This window comes from Vipera berus (genome assembly GCF_964194415.1).
Source record: "Vipera berus genome assembly, chromosome: 16".
In the NCBI taxonomy this organism is placed as follows: Eukaryota; Metazoa; Chordata; class Lepidosauria; order Squamata; family Viperidae; genus Vipera; species Vipera berus.
Genome location: NC_138219.1, coordinates 8502179 through 8523054, shown reverse-complemented (window position 1 = coordinate 8523054; position 20876 = coordinate 8502179). Strand labels below are relative to the sequence as shown.

The following is a 20876-nucleotide window of genomic DNA, read 5'->3' as shown; positions in this document are numbered from 1 at the left end:
ACCCACCCACACACAGAGAGCCGTCTGGCTGGATGCAAAAGAGATCCTCCAGAGTAAGAGGCAGTCTCCATGCAAAAGGAGGGTCTGGGGTGTGGGTGCCCCTAGGGGGAAGGGAGGTCCCATTTCCAGCTCCTGGGTGGCTGACACTACAAATCAGGCTAGGCATCGTGAAGATTTACTGATTATATGACCGAGGAGACGGTGGAACAGGTTGCCACTTGAAGTGGGAAAATCTCCTTTTCTGGAGGTTTTCCAGCAAACATGGGATGGTTGTGTGTCAGATGTTTAAGTTTAAGTGTGAGTTTAAGTTTAAGGCCTAAGGCTTAAGGTATGAGGTTTGGTTTAGTTATTAGCTTTAAGCTGTCAGATGTTTAAGTGTGAGTGTGAGTTTAAGTTAAGTTTGAGTCTGAGTTTAAGTTATGTTTGAGTCTGAGTTTAAGTTTGAGTTTGAGTCTAAGTTTAAGTTAAGTTTGAGTTTGAGTCAAGTTTGAGTTTGAGTCTAAGTTTAAGTTAAGTTTGAGTCTGAGTTTAAGTCAAGTTTGAGTTTGAGGTTCAGTTAAATTTGAGTTTAAGTTTAAATTAAGTTTAAGCTTAAGTTAAGTTCGAGTTTGAGTTTAAGGCCTGAGGTTTGAGGTTTACTTTAGTCTAGAGTTTAAATTTAGGTTTACATTTAGGTTTAGCCTAGCTTAGCTTAGTTTAGCTTAATTTAGTTATTATTTATTTGTTATTTGCCGCCCATCTCGCCATGAAGCTACTCCGGGAAGCTTGCAACAGTACAAGGGGAAAAAAGGATTTTAAAATGTAATCCTAACAATAGCAAAGCCACGAATCCGTAAAAATAAAGCACGGAAGACCATTAATAGGAGTGAAAAGAATTAGTTTCTGAATTAGTTTAGCGGCAAGACCTCGGCTTACGAGCACCAGAATTTCCGTTGTTAAGCGAGGTGTCTGTTAACTGAGGGCTGCTTATAGTTTATAATTTATAGTTCAGTGGCGGTTCCCCGACTTACGACGGCTGGGAGCAGGATTTCCGCTGCTGGATCCATGGGCCGGTTAACCGAACCTGGCTGGATTTTGCAGCCTTTTTCATGCCTTCCAAGGCCTGGGTGGGGCCTCCTGGCCATACCTGTCCAACAGGTTTCCACAGGTGGGCTGGAGGCTGTGGCTCCTGTTTGGTCTGGGCTTGCAAGAGGCAGAGATGCTATTTAGAAGAGGCTGCGGGGATTGTGCAAAGAAAGCCAGAGGAATTGAAAAGAGTCGAGGCGATTAAAAAAAAATAACTCCGAAGAAGAATAAAGCAAAATAGAACTGGGGAGGAGGGGGGAAAGGGGGAGACATAGGAGATCCATAATCCTGCCCTTCTTTCTATTCTGATAGCAATTGAACATCAAGAAAAAATAATCTTCTTCTTCTTCTTCCTTCATTCCCTTCCTCTTCCTCCATCAATGTTCTCCTTCTGCTTCATCCTCTCCCATTACATTTTTTTCTCCTTCCTTCCTCCCATCCATCTCCTCTTCATTCTCCATCATCTATCCCTTCCTTCCTTCTTCTTCCTCCTCCTCCATCATCCACCCATTTCCTTCCTTCCTTCTCCTTTCCTTTCCTCCTCAATCATCCACCCATTTCTTTCCTTCCTTCCTACGTTTCCTCCCTCCTTCCCTTCCCTTCCTTCCTTCTTTCCTTCCATCTTTTTCCTTCCTTCCTTTCCTTCCTCTTCTTCCTTCCTTCCTCCCTTCCTTCTCCTTTCCTTTCCTCCTCAATCATCCACCCCTTTCTTTCCTTCCTTCCTACGTTTCCTCCCTCCTTCCCTTCCCTTCCTTCCTTTCATCTTTTTCCTTCCTTCCTTTCCTTCCTCTTCTTCCTTCCTTCCTTCCTTCCTTCCTTCCTTCCTTCCTTCCTTCTCCTTTCCTTTCCTTTCCTCCTCAATCATCCACCCCTTTCTTTCCTTCCTTCCTACGTTTCCGCCCTCCTTCCCTTCCCTTCCTTCCTTCCTTCCTTCCTTCCTTCCTTCCTTCCTTCCTTCCTTCCTTCCTTCCTTCCTTCTCCTCTCCTTCCTCCATTACAAATGGGCTCATGCTGGAGTCCTAATGGAGTCCACTTTCTCCAGTCCCCAAGGTCTCCTGCCAAACTGGTTTGAGAAAAGGTAGGAAATCTGGGTGAGGCTCGAACGCGGAACCGGCTGGGTGGGAAGAGCAACTTGGAAAGGCGAAAAGGAGGATCAGAAGGCGCCCTGAGACGCAGAAGCAAACGCCGGCTGAATCCGTATCTTTATCGCTGCTTTCCCCCCCCTCTCCTCCTTCTTCTCCTCTTTATCTCAACTCGGTAAGTGACTTTCTCTCCTCCACCTCCTCCTCCTCCTCCTCCTCTGCAAATTATTCCTTCCCTAAATCTCTTTGCAAAAAGGAAGCGCAGGGGTCTAGCCTGGATTCCAAGATGCTTTCCAAAGTTACTATTTGAAACCCGGGTTGGTTTCGCCCACTCGGGTCCCCAAAGCCCTCAGACTTTCAAAGAAGTTCAGAAGAAAGTGGGGGGGGGGGTCTCTGCAGAAAACTTGATCCTTGCTTGTTCTTCACTGCTACGACGACGACGCAACTCATGCCGAATAAACGTGTGTTCTTTCAGTTGAGCTTTTCACTCTGCTTCTCGTTTTCCCAAGAGGAAAAATCCTTTCCTAAATTCTTGGCCCAAGAGAACGGCCTCTAAAATCCGCTTTCCCCACCCCCCCACCCCTAATTTTTGTTTTCCTTCCAAAATTCATTGAATTTAGGCATCTGTCTCTGTCGCGCGGATTTTTTAACGCTTCGATCTTTTCTTTAAAAAGAAAAATCAAATTGTGAACTCAATAGATAGCTCCTGACTTAAGATCCACAGTGAAGGCCAGGATTTCCATTGTTAAGCAAGGCAGTCGTTCAGTGAGTCGCGCGCCCAATTTTACGACCATTTTTCCCATGGTTGTTAAGCGAATCACTGCAGTTGTGAAGTAAATTGTCCGTTTGTCAAGCGAATCTGGCTTCTCCTGTCGACTTTGCCCAGGATTGTGACAATTTGGAAGCCCGGTTTGTGTGAAGACACGAAAGGACGGCAAACTTGGCGCCACGGAGATCGCTGAAGGCACAACGTCCTTCCGTAAAAAGGGGCCCCTGAATCTTCCCATTCTTCTGCTTTTCTCCTCCAGAATCCAAGATGGAGACCCCGCTTGAAGAAGCCTTAGGCGTGATGGTCGAAACCTTTTACAAATATTCCGCAAAGGAAGGCGACAAATACAAACTCAACAAAAAAGAGATGAAGGAGCTGCTTCTGGAGGAAATGCCCAATTTTGTCAAGGTGAGGAAGGTGCATAAAATGCTATTCCTTCCTTCCTTCCTTCCTTCCTCCCTTCCTTCCTTCCTCCTTCCCATCTCTTTCCTTCCTTCCTGCCCCCTCTAATCCATCCATCCATCCTTCATTCCTTCCTTTTTCCCTCCCATCTCTTTCCTTCCTTCCTGCCCCCTCTAATCCATCCTTCCTTCCTTCCTTCCTTCCTTCCTTCCTTCCTTCCTTCCTTCCTTCCTTCCTTCCTTCCTTCCTTCTTCCCTCCTATCTCTTTCCTTCCTTCCTGCCCCCTCTAATCCATCCATCCTTCCTTCGTTCCTTCATTCCTTCCTTTTTCCCTCCCATCTCTTTCCTTCCTTCCTGCCCCCTCTAATCCATCCATCCTTCCTTCCTTCCTTCCTTCCTTCCTTCCTTCCTTCCTTCCTTCCTTCCTTCCTTCTTCCCTGCTATCTCTTTCCTTCCTTCCTGCCCCCTCTAATCCATCCATCCTTCCTTCCTTCCTTCATTCCTTCCTTTTTCCCTCCCATCTCTTTCCTTCCTTCCTGCCCCCTCTAATCCATCCATCCTTCCTTCCTTCCTTCCTTCCTTCCTTCCTTCCTTCCTTCCTTCCTTCCTTCCTTCCTTCCTTCCTTCCTTCCTTCTTCCCTCCTATCTCTTTCCTTCCTTCCTGCCCCCTCTAATCCATCCTTCCTTCCTTCCTTCCTTCCTTCCTTCCTTCCTTCCTCCCTCCCTCCCTCCCTCCCTCCCTCCCTCCCTCCCTCCTTCCTTCCACTCCTTCTCTTCCGACCCGTAAACCCCTTCAAATGGCGACTGTCACTTGGGTGTGTCTGGCTTATGGAAAAGAAGGACCGGGGGGGGGGGTGGTGACAGGATATCAGCCTTCCAATATTTGAGGGGCTGCCCCAAAGAAGCAGGACAAGAAGCAACAGATGGAAATTAATCAAGGAGAGAAGCAAACTAGAACTAAGGAGAAACTGCCTAACAGTGAGGAGAATTAACCAGAGGAACAGCTTGCCACCAGAAGTGGTGGGCGCTCCATCACTGGAGGCTTTTAAGAGACTAGACAACCACTTGTCTGAAGTGGTATAGGGTCTCCTGCCTGAGTAGGGGGTTGGACTGGAAGACCTCCAAGGTCCCTCTCAACTCTGTCATTCTGTTCCTCTATTATTCTGGTATCCAGGATCAGAGACCAGCATCCTTCAGAGAGACTCTGATTTTTTTTGGGCGGGGGGGGGGGGAGGAAAAGAGATCCCAAGCTTTATTTCGACATTGCTTCTTTCCGTCTCGCAGGGGAAGATCAACGAACGGGGTTTTGAATTTTTGATGGAGAAACTGGACGACAACGAAGACGAGGAATTAGATTTCCAAGAATACGCTGTATTTTTGGCCCTGACGGCGTCGCTCTGCTACGAATTCTTCCAGGAATGCGCGGACGAGAACAATCGGAAGCTATGAAGTTGGCGCTTGGGGTGGGGTGGAGGGAGGGAATTTGGGGTGCTACGTCTCTTGTGAAGACCCACAGGGGGTCTCTCTCTCACACTGTTGGCAAATAAAGATATTTTTTTTTGTGTGAACACACAACCCTTGTTTATCACAAGCGATCTTTGGTTAGCCGGTTAAAAATTTATTTTATTTATTTATTTTTGGGACTTATATGCCGCCCTATCTCCCGAAGGACTCAGGGTGGCTAACAAGAATAAAATACAGCGATACAAAAGTTAAAAAGAATTAAATTAACAGCCCCAATAAAATAAATTAAAATTAATAAATTAAAAATTAAAAAACATTTTAAAAATCTCTGCCCTGCCGGTTTGCAAAATGGAGCGCCGATGGATAAAATTGGGCCTTTTAAAAAACAAAAAAACAAGCAAAGAATGCCGGTTAAAAAGTGGTATTTACGGCCGGTCCTCGCACTTACAACCGTGGCAGTGATCAAAATCGGGGCGCTTGGCAACCAGCATGCATTTACGACGGTTGCAACATCCCAGGGATCACCTGATCCCCATTTACGGCCCTCCCAGTCAGCTTCTGGCAAGACAAGCCAATGAGGGAAGCCGGATTCGCTTAATGACTGGGTGATTCGCTTAACGACCATGGGTATTTACAACGGTTGCAGCATCCCGGGGTCATGTGATCCCCATTTGTGACCTTCCTAACTGGCTTCTGACAGTCCAAGTCAATGGGGGGGGGGAGAAGCTGGATTCGCTTAACAATTGTCGAGATTCCCTTAACGACCACCGTAAAAACGGTCGCCAAATCATGAGTCCTTTAAAACCACGTCACTTAGCAGCCCGAATCCCACTCCCGATTTTGATCGTATGCCGAGGACCCGTCACACAGCCAGCCCAGCATTTTCGGAGTGTGAGATAAACACCGGGCGTCTGAAAGGCAGGGTGTGTCGAAAATGATAGGCAGACACAATCACTGGGCATATTTGCCAAACCTGCTTGTACACTCAGCAAAACAGGTGGCCTCATTGAAGGAGTTGCCGAACACCACCGGTTGAAATTCTGCCCGTTTTCGTCCCAGCTTTCCTGATAAACTCACCGCGGTGAACATCCTCCAAAGCGGGTGAGCTCAACTGATTTGTGTATATAAATATATTGTTATTGTTATTGGGCAGGGAGAAATTATAGCTATTGATGGGTGCCTTCTGTAAAGATGTACCAGTTTTTATTTTTAAGTTTTTCAGAGAGGAAGGCAAAAAGAATCCGGAATAAATAAGGGGATTTTTCAAATCGAAAACCAGCCAACAAACAAAAATATCAGTGTTGTGTAGTTTTCTGGATATCGCAGCCTAGCAGTCTGTACAACAAGGATTTGTATTTATGATTTAAATGGATTCTCCCTAGGAATTGGGTGGGCGTGCTCAAACCGCGAACGAAAACTACAAAATAAAATAAATTTAAACGTGGTTCTTGGTGAGCCATCCTGGATGAGATGGTCCAGAATGCAAAGGATCTTTTAAAAAAAAATCTGTGTTGTTGATTCAACAACCTCCTCTTTCCAGGAAAGTCAGCTCTTGAAGATTTGCAGGAAAAAAAAAGCAGAATTCTGATTTTTATCTCAAAGGATTAAGGGCCGATTGGCAGGAATAAAAACAGATCTCACCATGCCTTAAAGGTGAACGTTGCATTCTTAAAAGTGAAGTTTTTCCCCAGGGTTGGGTTTATTACACTGGTTTTCTGATTGGTTTGAACTTGCTTGATTTTGAGGGTGATTGCTTGGAAGAAGTGGTGATATAAAAATGTAGTAAATAAATAAACCACAGCAGATGTTTATGAATTTTAAACCTCCTGGCAAAGCTGAGGTACTGCCTGTTCTTACTTATTTACTAAAACAATACCACAAGGAACCAAAAAATTGTGTTCACCAAGGCCAAGTCGCTGCAGAAAGTTAAACAAATCTAAGACAACAGCAGGATAGGTAGTCCTCAATTTATGACCCTGGGATCAGAGCTTCCGTTGCTAAGCAGGTTTCTTAACTTAGGATTGGCTATCAAATGTTTAGCTTGTCAAGTAAGATGTAGGGTTTAGTTTGTAGTTTTTAAGTTTTCAGGTTTTTCAGGTTTATAAGTTTTTAAGTAAGTTTCTAACTTTAAAGGTTTTTTAAAAAAAATTAAAGAAGTTTTTAAACTTTTAAGTTTTAAGTATATAGTTCGCGTTTTATAGTTTGCATTTTTAGTTTATAGTTTATAATTTATAGTTTGCAGTTTTTAGTTTGCAGCTTATACTTTATAATTTAGAGTTTGCAGCTTAGACTTTATAATTTAGAGTTTGCAGTTCGCAGTGTATAGTTTATAGATTTTAGTTCGTAGTTGAGTGACAGTCCTTGACTCATGACAACTGAGAGCGAATTTTTCTTGCAAGTGGCTACTAACTGAGTCACCCCTGATTTGGATTTAGTTTTAACACAGTTTTATTATGGTATTATATTGGGCATAATTATTTAATCCTTTTTAACTTCTTTTTAACTTTTGTATTTATATTTTGATATTTATTGCCCTGTACACTGCCCTGAGTCCTTCGGGAGAAGGGCGGTATAAAAATTAAATAAATAAATAAATAAATAAATAAATAAATAAATAAATAAATAAATAAATAAATAAATAAATAAATAAATAAATTTTAAAACTTTTCCCCCCACGGTCGTTAACCAAATGACTACATTTGTTAAACAAAGCCAGCTCCCCACCCCCCCACCCCGCCTCTGCTTGTCGGGCTGAGAAGATGGCAAACGGCAATCACATGACCCCAGGACACTGCGAGTGTCATAAATACACACGGGGGGGGGGGGAGGCCCCAAACACCCCAAATTTTGATCACGTGGTGGTGGGGGATACTTTGATACGTGCGCAAACTGGTCGCTGTTTTCAGCGCCGTCGTAACTTCAGACGGCCGCTAAAGAAATGGTCGTAAGTCGAGGACTGTGTTCTTGTTGGTGCAGGACCGCGTGTTGCAGTGATGACCCAGTTCCAGACTCTGGAGCAGGCCCTTGGGGAGGTTGTGTGCACGTTTCAACGCTACTGCCGGAAGGGAGGGGACCGCAACACGCTTAGCAAAGCCGAGCTACGGAATCTCCTGCAGACCGAACTGCCCAGCTTGCAAACGGTAGGTCTCCCATCCAGAGGGAACAAATCGATTTAACCCGTGAATAAGTCAATTCCCAATCTCCTTTCAGCTGCAGCGCGGGGACGAAGGGAGGCTGGTTGGTGCTTCAAACATTCCCCATTATTGGGGAGGTTTTTAAGAAGAGGCTGGACAGTCACTTGCCTGAAATGGTCCAGGGTCTCCTGCCTGAGCAGTGGGGTTGGACTAGAAGACCTCCAAGGTCCCTTTCCGGCTCTGTTGCAGTGGATTGACATGGTGTAAAGTCTCCTGCTTAAGAAGGGGGATGGACTAGAAGACCTCCAAGGTCTTCTAGGATAGAATATAGAATAGAATAGATTATAAAATAGAATATGGAATATGGAATATAATAAAATGGAATGGAATAGAAAATGGAATATGGAATAGAATAGATTATAAAATAGAATATAGTAGAGCAGAGTAGAATAGAATATAGAATAGTTGGAAGGGTCCTTGCAGGTCATCTAGTCCAACCCCCTGCTCAGGCAGGAAGGAGAGGAAAAAGGGGTGGCTTCTGCCCCCCATCGTCCCGTCTTATTGCCATCTCTATTTTTTATTTTTATTTTTTACTTAAATTAATTCCCAGCTGGAAATCAAAGGCCCGGCTTTGGAAGAGCTGCTCACCCTGCTGGACACGGATCAAGACGGCCAGGTCACCTTTGAGGAGTACATCCGTTTCGTGGCGGCCGCCTTCACCTTCTTCCACCTGCAGTTCCGGGACGCTCCTGTGGTCCAACCGCGGATCTAAGCGGGGGACGGTTGCGGATGGCACCGCTACGAAGAGGTTGGCGTTACCGGACAGACACATTTTTTTCAGGCTGTCCTGGCTCAAGATGGAGAACGGGGGAAGAGCTGGAAGTGCTAGCAAAGGGGGGGGGGAAAGATCTCATTAAAAAACTGAATTGTCGCTTTTGTTTTGTTCGTTTCTATCCTGCCTTTATATTATTTTTACAAATGAGGGGATGAATGTTCCTCAAACTCTTTCCTCCTCCTCCTCCTCCCCACGACAACAACCCGGTGAGGTGGGCTAAAAGGAAGGGAGGGAGGGAGGGACTGGCCCAGAGTCACCCAGCCGGCTTTCCTGCCCCAGGTAAGATTAGAACTCGCCGCCTCCCACTTTTTAGCCTGGTGACTTCACCACTAGACCATCATATATCTGGATTTTTGTCCACTGCAGATGGAACAGAAGGCAGAGATCAAAGGAGCTTTCCCTTTTTCTCCACTGCATTGGTGATAACGGTCTTCTCCAATTTTATATTGTTTATTAATTTTTCTATATATTTATTAGATTTTTATCCGCCTCCAAACCAAAGGGTTTTGCCCTCTATTCTTTTTCTCTCTTTCTCACATTCTCTGTCTCTCATTCTTTCTCATTCTCTTCCTCCCTTCCTCTCTCATTCTTTCATTCATTCTCTCTCTTCTTTCATTCCTTCTTTCTCACCCTCTTTCTCCCTTCCTTCCTTCCTTCCTTCCTTCCTCTCATTCTTTCATTCTTTCTGTCATTCTCTTTCTCACACATTCTCTCTCTCTTTCTCCCTCCCTTCCTTTCTCATGCTCTCTCTCTTCTTTCATTCCTTCTTTCTCACCCTCTCCTTCTCCCTTCCTTCCTTCCTCTCATTCTTTCATTCTTTCTGTCATTCTCTTTCTCACACATTCTCTCTCTTTCTCCCTCCCTTCCTTTCTCATGCTCTCTCTTCTTTCATTCCTTCTTTCTCACCCTCTCCTTCTCCCTTCCTTCCTTCCTCTCATTCTTTCATTCTTTCTGTCATTCTCTTTCTCACACATTCTCTCTCTCTTTCTCCCTCCCTTCCTTTCTCATGCTCTCTCTCTTCTTTCATTCCTTCTTTCTCACCCTCTCTTTCTCCCTTCCTTCCTTCCTCTCATTCTTTCATTCTTTCTGTCATTCTCTTTCTCACACATTCTCTCTCTCTTCCTCCCTTCCTTTCTCATGCTCTCTCTCTTCTTTCATTCCTTCTTTCTCACCCTCTCCTTCTCCCTTCCTTCCTTCCTCTCATTCTTTCATTCTTTCTGTCATTCTCTTTCTCACACATTCTCTCTCTCTTTCTCCCTCCCTTCCTTTCTCATGCTCTCTCTCTTCTTTCATTCCTTCTTTCTCACCCTCTCCTTCTCCCTTCCTTCCTTCCTCTCATTCTTTCATTCTTTCTGTCATTCTCTTTCTCACACATTCTCTCTCTCTTTCTCCCTCCCTTCCTTTCTCATGCTCTCTCTCTTCTTTCATTCCTTCTTTCTCACCCTCTCCTTCTCCCTTCCTTCCTTCCTCTCATTCTTTCATTCTTTCTGTCATTCTTTCTCACACATTCTCTCTCTCTTTCTCCCTCCCTTCCTTTCTCATGCTCTCTCTCTTCTTTCATTCCTTCTTTCTCACCCTCTCCTTCTCCCTTCCTTCCTTCCTCTCATTCTTTCATTCTTTCTGTCATTCTCTTTCTCACACATTCTCTCTCTTTCTCCCTCCCTCCCTTCCTTTCTCATGCTCTCTCTCTCTCTCTTTCATTCGCTCTCTTCTTTCATTCCTTCTTTCTCACCCTCTTTCTCCCTTCCTTCTTTCCTCATTCTTTCATTCTTTCTGTCATTCTCTTTCTCACACATTCTCTCTCTCTTTCTCCCTCCCTCCCTTCCTTTCTCATGCTCTCTCTCTCTCTCTCTTTCATTCGCTCTCTTCTCTCATTCTCTCTCTCTTTCTCTCTTTCCTGCTGCTTTTGTAGTTTCCGAGCCATTTGGCTGCCACAGCATTTTTGGTGCCAAACCACTGGGAAAGAAAAAAAAACGTCAGGCAAAGGAATTTAGGGCTTAAGAGAAGGGGAAACAGCCCTCCCAGCATGACAAATCCCAGCCCAACTCCGATTGGCCTCCCGGAGGGCTGGGGGAGGACCTCTGGGTTCCCCAAATAAAATCCCAGATTAGCCAAGGTTACAAATAATGGTCGGATGGCCAGGGACTCTTCATTCTGCCCGCTCAAGTTCAGCCTGAGTTTCCGGTCTGGTAAGTAGCCGGGTGGGTGGGTTTCTGTGCCAGGGAAAGAGATCGGCTTTGGCCGAGCGAAGGATCTGCCCCAAAGGATCCCCCTTTAAGGCGGTGATTTAGAGGCAGGAAAGGAAAGACAGAAGAGAAGAGAAGAGAAGAGAAGAGAAGAGAAGAGAAGAGAAGAGAAGAGAAGAGAAGAGAAGAGAAGAGGAGAAGCAATGGCAGAAAGGGAAGGATGGAGAGAAAAGAAAAAAGGGAAAGAGGAGAAAAGGAAGGGAAGAGGATAGAGGGATGGAGAGAGGGAAAAGGAAGGAAGGAAGGAAGGAAGGAAGGAAGGAAGGAAGGAAGGAAGGAAGGAAGGAAGGAAGGAAGGGATTTGCAAATCATTCTTCCTTTTCTATCCACTGTATATAAATCCTGCTGCCAAAATTGGTGTCACTGTTACCCTCTCAGCCTGCCCTTCCAAAGGGCAGCTAGGTCCTAATTGAAATGTTATTTACCCATTATTTTATTGATTAGTGGGGTCCCACCCGCAAAAGAAAACCAGGAATTGCAGTAGGCAAACATGGAACCAGCCTCTGTGCATGTGCAGAAGGCTTTCCTGACATCCGGGGCGAGCAGGGAACAAACCTCCAAACGTTGGGTATTCCCTAACTGAGGTTGGGGGGGTGGGGGAGGAGGATTTGAACCCTAAGTTTCAGCACCTCCAGATTTATCCCCTATGCTCTCTCCACCTGAGCTTTTTCACCCTGACTTTCTGCGCACCCTGTTTGTTTAGTTTTTTTCGACATTTAAAGTGCCGCTTTCTCTTCCTTTGCCCCGGATGCCATCCCAAAGGTGCCAGGCTGGCATCGGAATGACTCATTCTTTCCTCTCTTCTGCTACGAGACTCACCCCACCTTTCCCCCCCCTCCCGAGGGGTGGCGGGCTCGAATGACCCAGAGCAGGGGGGGGAAGGAGAAGGAGCTGAGGGGGTTGGCAAGGGAGGCGTTTTTCCCCTCTGCAAAAATCAGGATGCGTCCTAGCCAGAAAAACCACAGGCACACAATCCCGAAAATGCCTTCCTTTCCTTCCCTCCATCCCTCTTCTTCATTCCTTCCTTTCTTCCCTTCATCCCTCCCTTCCTTCCCTTCATCCCCCTTCCTTTCTTCCCTTCGTCCCTCTCCTTCCTTCCTTCCTTCCTTCCTTCCTTCCTTCCTTCCTTCCTTCCTTCCTTCTTTTCCTTCCCTCCATCCCTCTTCTTCATTCCTTCGTTTCTTCCCTTCATCCCTCCCTTCCTTCCCTTCATCCCTCTTCCTTCCTTCCCTTTTCTCTTCCCTCCTTCTCTATCCATTCCTTTCTTCCTTATCTTTCTTCCTTCTGTACCCCTTCCTTCTCTCTCTTCCTTCCTTCCTCTTGTACCTCTTCCTTTCCTTTCTCTGTCCTTCCTGGTGGCAGGCCAAATCTCCTTGATTGGCTTTCATTTTAAAAAGCCTGCCCACGTTGGCGTTCCTCTGAATTTTCCATTTGAATCAGGGTGTGGCTGTCCACCCTACCCGCAAGTAGACCCCTTTCCCATGCCAGAGCAATATTTCCCAACTTTGGGCACTGGAAGATAGCGGGACTTCAACTCCCAGAGCTCCATTCTGGCTGGGGAATCTTGGGAGTTGAAGTCCACCCCTGCTGGCTAGGGCATTCTGGGAGTTGAAGTCCACCCGTTTAAAGCGGCCGAGGTTGAGAAAGCTTCGCCGGTGCAAGATGCTTAATGCCGCCGCTTCCGTCCGATTCCCCAGCTCCATCCTCTTTCAACAGCGCCCAGAGATGGCCACCCCGCTGGAGAAAGCCCTGGACACCATGGTGGTCACCTTCCACAAATATTCCCAGAAGGAAGGAGACCAGTTCAAACTCAACAACACGGAACTGAAGGAGCTACTCAAACAGGAGCTGCCTGGCTTCATCAGCGTAAGTGCCTCGCTCCGCTAACGAGTGACGGGGAGTCCTCGGCTTATGACCAAAAACCTCTCTTGCAAAGGGAGGCTTGCTGTTAAGTGGGGCTTGCCCCATTTTCCCTGCCACGGTTCTTAAGTGGATCACTGCAGCCGTTAAGTTGCCCGCACGGTCGTTAAGTGAATCCGGCTCCCCAGCCCTTCAATTTGCTTGTCAGAAGGCCACAAAAGTGGGTGATGTGATTCCCCGGGGCACTGCGACCGTCATAAGTGCGAGTCAGTTGCCCAGCGTCCAAATTTTGATCACCTGACCATGGAGGATGCTGCAACGGTGGTGTGAGAAATGGTCCTAAGCCAATTTATTCAGTGCGGTGGTAGCTTTGAACGGTCACTAAACGAGCTGTTGTAAATCAACGATTATTATTACTATCATTATCATCATTATTATTGTTCTTTGCAGTCAGCCAGGTGTTTATATTGGATTTGGCCTTTTTAATCCACTTATTTGAGTCCTTCCCAAGGACCTGATGCTGCAATGGTTTATTAAGTGCGAAAAAAGGGCCCAACGTCCCTTTATTCCCCATTTACATAACTCTGAATGGTCGCTAAGCAAACGGCCGTAATCTGAGGACCCCCTGCGTGCAGTTAGTTACCTTACAAAGTGGAGTGAAGCCGAAGAGGAGCCATGGCGAATATGTCCGCCCGACTCCCTCCCTTCGCCACCAAGTTTAAAATCTCCGTTTTTCTTGTGTGTGTGTGTGTTTGTGTTGTTGTCGTTTTTTTTGTTTCTCCCCCAGAAGAAAAAAGACGAATCGACGTTTCAAAAAATCATGACCAACTTGGATTCCAACAAGGACAACCAAGTGGATTTTCAGGAATATGCCACCTTCCTCGCCTGCATCGCCATGGCGTGCAACGATTTTTTCCACGGATTCCCGGACAAGATGCCCCGGCAGAAATGAAGCAGGGCGTGCAAAGTCACGAGTGGGCCAAGCGTGGAAACGAGGAGGCGGGCAGAGTGCACAGGTGTGTGTAAGGTCTCCTCCGCTTCCCCCCTCCCTCCCTCCCCCCCCACTAGCCTTCGGTTGGTGCCGCAGCTTCTGAATCTGGGAGGTCTCTCCGGCGAAGAGAATTGTAGTTGCCTCTCTTTCACACACATACACCCGACGACAAAATAAAAGTTTGCTTTCAAAACAAAAAACAAAACTTTGCTTGTCTCCTGATGGGCTGGGGATGATGGGCGTCGGAGTCTGGGGCCGTGGGGGAGGAGGCCGGCCTTAGAAAAGTGTCCAGGATGTTGATGGAGTGGGTTTGATTTTAAAACTGCCCAGGAATAGGAAGGAAGGAAGGAAGGAAGGAAGAAAGATGAAATGGAGGCTGGAAGGAACGAAGGAAGGAAGGAGATAGAAGGGAGGCTGGAAGGAAGGAGATGAAAGGGAGGCAGGAAGGAAGGAAGGAAGGAAGGAAGGAAGAAGAAAGGGAAGGAGGGAGGGAGGGAGAGAAGGAAAGAAGCAAGGCGGGAAGGGAAGGAGGGGGTGAAAGAAAGAAGGAAGGCAGGGAGGAAGGAATAAAGAGAGGGAAGGAAGGAAAGAAGGGAGGGAGGGAGGGAAGGAATACAACAAGGGAAGGAAGGAGGGGAAGGAAAGAGAAGGACGGAGGGAGGGAAGGAAGGAAGGAAGGAATAGAGGGAAGGAAGAACAAGGGAACGGAGGAAGGAAGGAGTAAAATGAAAGGAAAGGAGGAAAAAAGGGTTAGAAAGGAAGGAAGGAAGGAAGGAAAGAGAAGGAAGGCAAAGCTTCAGAGCAAAGAAGTCAACTCTGCAAAAAAAAAAAAACCAAGAACTTTACTTTCTTGCCAACTCAGGGCAGGCTGGAGCATCTTTTCCCTCGCCTGCTCGGTCCCTGGCTTCCTCCGTTGCTAGGCAACCGCTCGCCTCCCGCATCCTCTCGGCCCTGCCCTGCGGGATCGAAGCTTTCCAGGCTACTAAAAGTGCTGAGAATGGCACTTCCCCACCCCCACCCCCACCCCGCAACTTCTCTATTATTTATTTTTAAATGCCAGCCTCTCAACTTAAAGATCAGATTCTGTATTTTGACACTTCCCTTTTTTTTTTTTCCCCACCCGCCCCACCCCTGGCCAAAAAAGCCTCTTTTAGCTTTACAAAATTAAAATAAAGAGAAAAAAAAACAAGACCTGCCACATTTCTGCCAGCTACGAAACCGATCTAATCTTTGACAGCTCCCTTTCTTTTTTTTTTACTTTTTAAAATTATAACTTTACATCTTTCTCTCTATTATTTTGCTTCCTGCTTCGTTTCTACTTGTTCCTCGTCTTTTAGCTCTTTGCTTATTTCTTCCCCTTTCGCTTCTGTTTTAGTTCATATTAGTTCTTATTCTCGCCGCTGTTAAGAATTACACGCAAAAAAAAACCATTATATCTTTATCTCCTTCTTTTTCTTTTTTCTCTTTAATCTTTTAATTCTCTTTTAACTTTGTATTTTAGAATGACATGATTTTAAAATGCCCTGTAAACCGCCCTGAGTCCTTCGGGAAAGGGCGGTATACAAATCTAATAAAATCTAAATCTAAAAATCTAAAAATCTAAATCTCTTTCTTTTTTTTCTTTCTTTTCCTGTTCCATTTTTCATTTCTGTCATTATTGCTCTTAAAATTCCCAATTTTATTTTATTTTTTTATTTTTTTTATTTTAATTCCATTTATATCCCGCCCTTCTCCAAAGACTCAGGGCGGCTTTACAAACTTAGCAATAGCCTTCATTCTATGTATATGTCTGCTTATTAGGGCTTTCACACACACCCCAAGCGGCATTATTACAAAGTCAGCTTAATTGCCCCCAACAATCTGGGTCCTCATTTTAGCTACCTCGGAAGGATGGAAGGCCGAGTCAACCTTGAGCCTGGTGGGACTCGAACCTGCACTAATTGCAGGCAGCTGGTGTTACTTAAGGAGGCATTAGCCCACTGCTCCACCAAGGCTCTCCAATAACAGTGACGCATTAAAAAAAACATTCTTTATACCTTGTTTTTTCCTACCTCCTTTTCTGCTTATCTTTTCCTTTCTTTCTTTCTCTGCTCTGTTTTACTTCGGATTCATTCTCCTCGTGGCTCTTAGAACTTCCGGTAGGAACTATACGTATAAATCATATCTTTATCTCTTCTTCTTCTATTTTCTTTTCTGACTGCACCTCCCATTCTCTCTTTTAATTTCTTCCTTTTCGTCCTCTATTTCACTTGGTGTGTGTTCTCGGGATGGCTCAGAAACGCTCGATAAAAATTATATTTTAAAAAAAACCCAAACTTTTTTTTTAAAAAAAAACAAACACACACACCAGAGGAGAGGAAACGCATATTAATGAGGATCCAGATTGTTGGGGGCAATTAAGCTGACTTTGTAATAATGCCGCTTGGGGTGTGTGTGAAAGCCCTAATAAGCAGGCATATACATAGAATGAAGGCTACTGCTAAACTTGTAAGCCGCCCTGAGTCTTCGGAGAAGGGCGGGATATAAATGGAATTAAAATAAATAAAATATACATAGAATGAAGGCTACTGCTAAGCTTGTAAGCCGCCCTGAGTCTTCAGAGAAAGGCGGGATATAAATGGAATTAAAATAAATAAAAAAATAAAAATAACAGAAAGAGGTGAGGGACCCAGAGGGTGGGTTGATTTTAGAAAAGATTCTTCTGAATGGGGTGTTCAGCAACTTCAGATCTGGGGTGTTTTGATCTCCGTTCAAACCAATGTTGAATCCAGGAAGAGAAAGCCGTGGGTCCCTGAGGGCGTTTGCCACGTTCCTTTCTCTAGCACCACTCCCTGGAGACCCCACACACTGTGTATAAGAAGATACTTACACACCACACCCAATTCCCTGCTTTGCCTCTCAAGCCCATCGTCCACGTTCTTCGGTGAGTCACTTTTATTTGCTTCCTTTCTCCTCGCTGGGCGCAACATCGTTTTAAATTGGGGTTCAGCCTCTAATTAAGTATCTTCCCTTCTATGTTTCCCATGCATTTGTCTTTTGTAAAAGTACTTTTTTAAAAAAAATCTGCCAGCTTTTTTTTTCTAGCAGCTGTTAGCTAGGAGAAGGCAGCCAAGCCTCCAGATTTAGGAGCAGTCTACCTCAGAATCCTGGTTTCTAGCAACTGAGCTGCTAAGAAAGACTTCTTCCCTTGGCATCCTGCTTGTAGGTTTCCAGTAATGCCTGGTTAGCCATAATGGCAATAGCACCTAGACTTAAATAGACTTATATGCCTTATTCATTTTATTTTATTTTTTATTTTAATTCCATTTATATCCCGCCCTTCTCCGAAGACTCAGGGCGGCTTACAAGCTTAGCAGTAGCCTTCATTCTATGCACATGCCTGCTTATTAGGGCTTTCACACACACACCCCAAGCGGCATTATTACAAAGTCAGCTTAATTGCCCCCAACAATCTGGGTCCTCATTTTACCTACCTGGGAAGGATGGAAGGCTGAGTCAACCTTGAGCCTGGTGGGATGCAAACCTGCACTAATTGCAGGCAACAATGAACAATAATGTATTAAATTTTAGTTGCCCGAGTCTCAGTGAGTCTTGGAATCAGAACCCTGAGATTTTTTAAAATTCACATTTTATTGCAATCAGGACTTTTGGCAGAGCTTGTAAGCCACTAATTTTCGTTCAGTTCACGCATCAGGGCTTTTGCCGATAAGAGCCTGTGCTTTAAACATACGCAATAAATATTCAGTGGATCGTTACGCTAAGATATTCCTATTGATTGAATTCACAAACCTTTTCATCTCTGAAAACCACACCCGTTGCTAAGCAGAAGGCTTAAGCCAACCACAAAATTAGCCAGGATTATAAGGAGTCATTATTTAATTTTCTAATGGTCTGAGCTGACTTAATGTTTGGACAAGGTGGTAGCTTTTTCAACTTTGTACTTATTTACTCAGCTCAGTATGTATGGTTCACTCACTCCTTTATGGAGGTTGAACATCCGAGCCTGAAGTTTTAAGCTTATCCTTTTTTTAAAAAAAAAAAGAATAATAATTTAAAGATACAGTGGCCTTGCTGATTTGTCCTACACCGCTTCCTTCTGGCCTCTGCTCTTATCAAAAAATGCAAAAACCTGTATTTTTGCAAGCTCTTCTTTCATTGTCCTCCTGGCAAAGATTCGTCTGCTGTATTCACTAAAAACCCCAGGCAATGAATCAGGGTGATGCCTGACTTTTGAAATAAGTGGGCTTAGAAGATGAGAGGAAGAAACGAGGGAGGGAGGGAAGAAAAAATAGAAAGAGAAAGAAGGAAAAGAGATAATACAAGATGGATGGATGGATGGACGGGTATTTTCAAGGCACCAAGTTTACTATAATAATAATAATAATAATAAGTTGGGAGGGACCTTGGAGGTCATCTAGTCCAACCCCCTGCTCAGGCAGGAAACCCTATACCATTTCAGGCAAATGGCTGTCCAGTCTTCTTAAAAACCTCCAGTGTTGGAGCATTCTATAAACTGGAGGGACGCTCCAAGCACCAATGTTAGGAGTTCACAAAGGGGGGGGGGCATTACACTTAACTGCCCTCACCCATTTTCTTTCAATTGCACAAACCTTAATTTCTCATATTCCTTTGTAATGCCTCCCTGGCTTTAAAATAACCACCTCGACTTTTTTCCAGAATCCAGGCCCTCGGCAGGAGGACTGGATTCCAACTCCCAGGAGCCACACCTGGAATTCCCAGTCAGCCACAATCAGCAAAGGGGCAAGTTAGAACATAAGCAAAACACTTAACCCACCTGAAAGAAGGCAGCTAAGATCCAGCGTGGTTTTGCGAAAATGCAACTTGGCTCGCTTGCGCGAGCTCTCCATTTCAAACTTTTGGGTCTCTTTTTAGCCTTTTAAGGAAGTCTGCTCTCCAGGGAGATTCTGGAGGTTAAAAAAAAAATAATATATTTACATATTCATACATATATATAAACACAGACACATGCACATATAAATATGCATTTACCCATACCTATATACATAAGAGGGACGCGGTGGCTCAGTGGGTTAGGACGCTGAGCTCGTCGATCAGAAGGTCGGCAGTTTGGCGGGTCGAATCCCGAGTGCCGCGTAGCAGAGTGAGCGCCTGTTACTCGTCCCAGCTTCTGCCAACCTAGCAGTTCGAAAGCACGTAAAAAATGCAAGTAGAAAAATAGGGACCGCTCCGGTGGGAAGGTAACAGCGTTCCGTGCACCTTTGGCATCTAGTCATGCCGGCCACATGACCACAGAGACGTCCTCGGACAAGCGCTGGCTCTTCGGCTTTGAAACGGAGATGAGCACCGGCCCCTAGAGTCGGAAACGACTAGCCCGCGTGTGCGGGGGAACCTTTACCTTTATATACGTACACAAGAAACATTTAAAGAAATATTTAATCAATAATCAAATTAAACAATGAAAGTTTTAAAGAAACAAATTCCAAATAAAGAACTTACATTTGTAAAAAAAGTACTTTAAAAAAATAGCTTACATTGGGCAACAGTTACAAACCAAGAGAAAAAATGGCTTCCCCCCAGTGAATTCACTAATGTTTTCTTAACCTTGTCAACTTTTAAAATGGCTGGACTTCAACTCCCAGAATTCCCCAGGCTGGGGAATTCTGGGAGTTGTAGTCCATCTATCTTAAAAGTTGCTAAAATTGAGAAATAACCAAGTAGAGAAAGCTGAATGTAAAAGCCGGGTTATTACGGAGGCCAGAAATTAAACGCGTGAGTGGAAATAATGCTCGGCGAATGTAGAGAGTAAAATCGGATCGTGACCGCTATCCCCACTATCACGTGCAACTGATGGACCCCCCCCTCCCCTTTCTCCTCTTCCTCCTGGCACCAGTCCGTCCTCGGTGCCCCCCGACCCATGGAGACCCCGCTGGAGAAAGCCTTGGCCACCCTGGTGTACACCTTTCACAAGTATTCGGGTCGAGAAGGTGACAAGTTTACCTTGAGCAAAGGAGAATTGAAGGAGCTGGTGAAGCAGGAGTTGGCCCTGGGAGAGGTAAGCAGGCTGGGCGGGGGGCTGTGGGGGAAAGAGCCCCTCGCTTAATGGACGAAGCTCAACTGGGCATGTATTTTTTAAAAAAACAAAAACAAGGAAAAAATGCAAGAAACTCAATCTGGGGTTCTAGTCCTCATGATTCCGAGGGTCGGCCAGGTCGGTTTTGCCTCTACTGCGGGTCGTCCTCCACTTACCACCGTAGCTGAGTCCGCAATTTTGGTAGTAAAGCGGGTGACCCTGTGATCGTGCCCAATTTGACACCCTTTTCCGGGGCAGTCATTAAGTGAACGTAACAGTCATTAAGCGAACGAAGCGGTCATTAAGCGAATGCAGTGGTCAGTAAGGGAAGCCACAGTTTGCCACAGGATGGGCTTTCCCCGGAAACTGCAGGTAAACACCACTACCAGAGTAAGCGTTATAAATCGCAGTCACGTGCAAACGGTCGTAAACCAGATCAGTTGCCGAACCACAAAAACAACGTGGCCATATGACCTCGGAGGAAGATGGAGGCTGTTGGAACTTTGAATCCGGGTGTTAAGTTCCTGTTTTGGGACTAGCTAAGCAGCCGGTCGTAAGACCAGGAGTGCTGTGCTGTACAAACCATCCTGGGCCTGGGAATCATGAGGACTAGTAACCCCAGGCTGAGTTTGGAACTCGGACTAAGCCCCGGGATGCGCTTGAAGCAGAAAAGCACCGGATTAACAGATTCTGGAACTCGTTGCACCACACTCCAGTGGGGAGGATGAGGGCTTTGGGCAGAATCTAGAACCCAGACCTTTCCTCCCTTGCAGAAAATGAAGGATCGTGGGATCGACAAGCTGATGGAAAGCCTTGACAAGAATCACGATGACGAGATCGATTTTAAGGAGTACACCGGCTTCCTCTCCGCCCTTTGCATGTCCTACAATGAATTCTTCCAACAGGGTGCAAAATAAGAAGCCGGAAAGACCCCTGCCCTGCTCAAGTCCTTCTCTAGGCATTTCTCAATAATATA

At 45.4% G+C, this 20876-nt stretch overlaps 4 protein-coding genes across 4 annotated transcripts in view; 3 read left to right on the top strand and 1 right to left on the bottom strand.

Annotated features, from left to right (window-relative positions):
• Positions 1-8681, bottom strand: part of S100A1 (S100 calcium binding protein A1) — a 72023-nt gene extending 63342 nt beyond the window's left edge. Inside the window, exon 1 of the mRNA XM_081340945.1 lies at positions 8565-8681. The gene's annotated coding sequence lies outside the window, so the exon portion shown is untranslated. The remainder of the gene's footprint in view (positions 1-8564) is intronic.
• Positions 874-14004, top strand: LOC308675115 (uncharacterized protein). Its single transcript, XM_081340116.1, has 6 exons — positions 874-2322; positions 3176-3324; positions 4603-4760; positions 5842-5863; positions 12576-12863; positions 13645-14004. The coding sequence occupies exons 2-6, from the start codon at positions 3184-3186 to the stop codon at positions 13807-13809; spliced, it is 774 nt and encodes a 257-aa protein (XP_081196242.1). The 5' UTR covers positions 874-2322; positions 3176-3183; the 3' UTR covers positions 13810-14004.
• Positions 5725-12120, top strand: LOC308675530 (protein S100-G-like). Its single transcript, XM_081340944.1, has 3 exons — positions 5725-5883; positions 7759-7922; positions 8527-12120. The coding sequence occupies exons 2-3, from the start codon at positions 7776-7778 to the stop codon at positions 8686-8688; spliced, it is 309 nt and encodes a 102-aa protein (XP_081197070.1). The 5' UTR covers positions 5725-5883; positions 7759-7775; the 3' UTR covers positions 8689-12120.
• Positions 14005-16748: 2744 nt separating the features above from the next.
• Positions 16749-20876, top strand: S100A5 (S100 calcium binding protein A5). Its single transcript, XM_081340948.1, has 3 exons — positions 16749-16771; positions 19721-19882; positions 20674-20876. The coding sequence occupies exons 2-3, from the start codon at positions 19745-19747 to the stop codon at positions 20815-20817; spliced, it is 282 nt and encodes a 93-aa protein (XP_081197074.1). The 5' UTR covers positions 16749-16771; positions 19721-19744; the 3' UTR covers positions 20818-20876.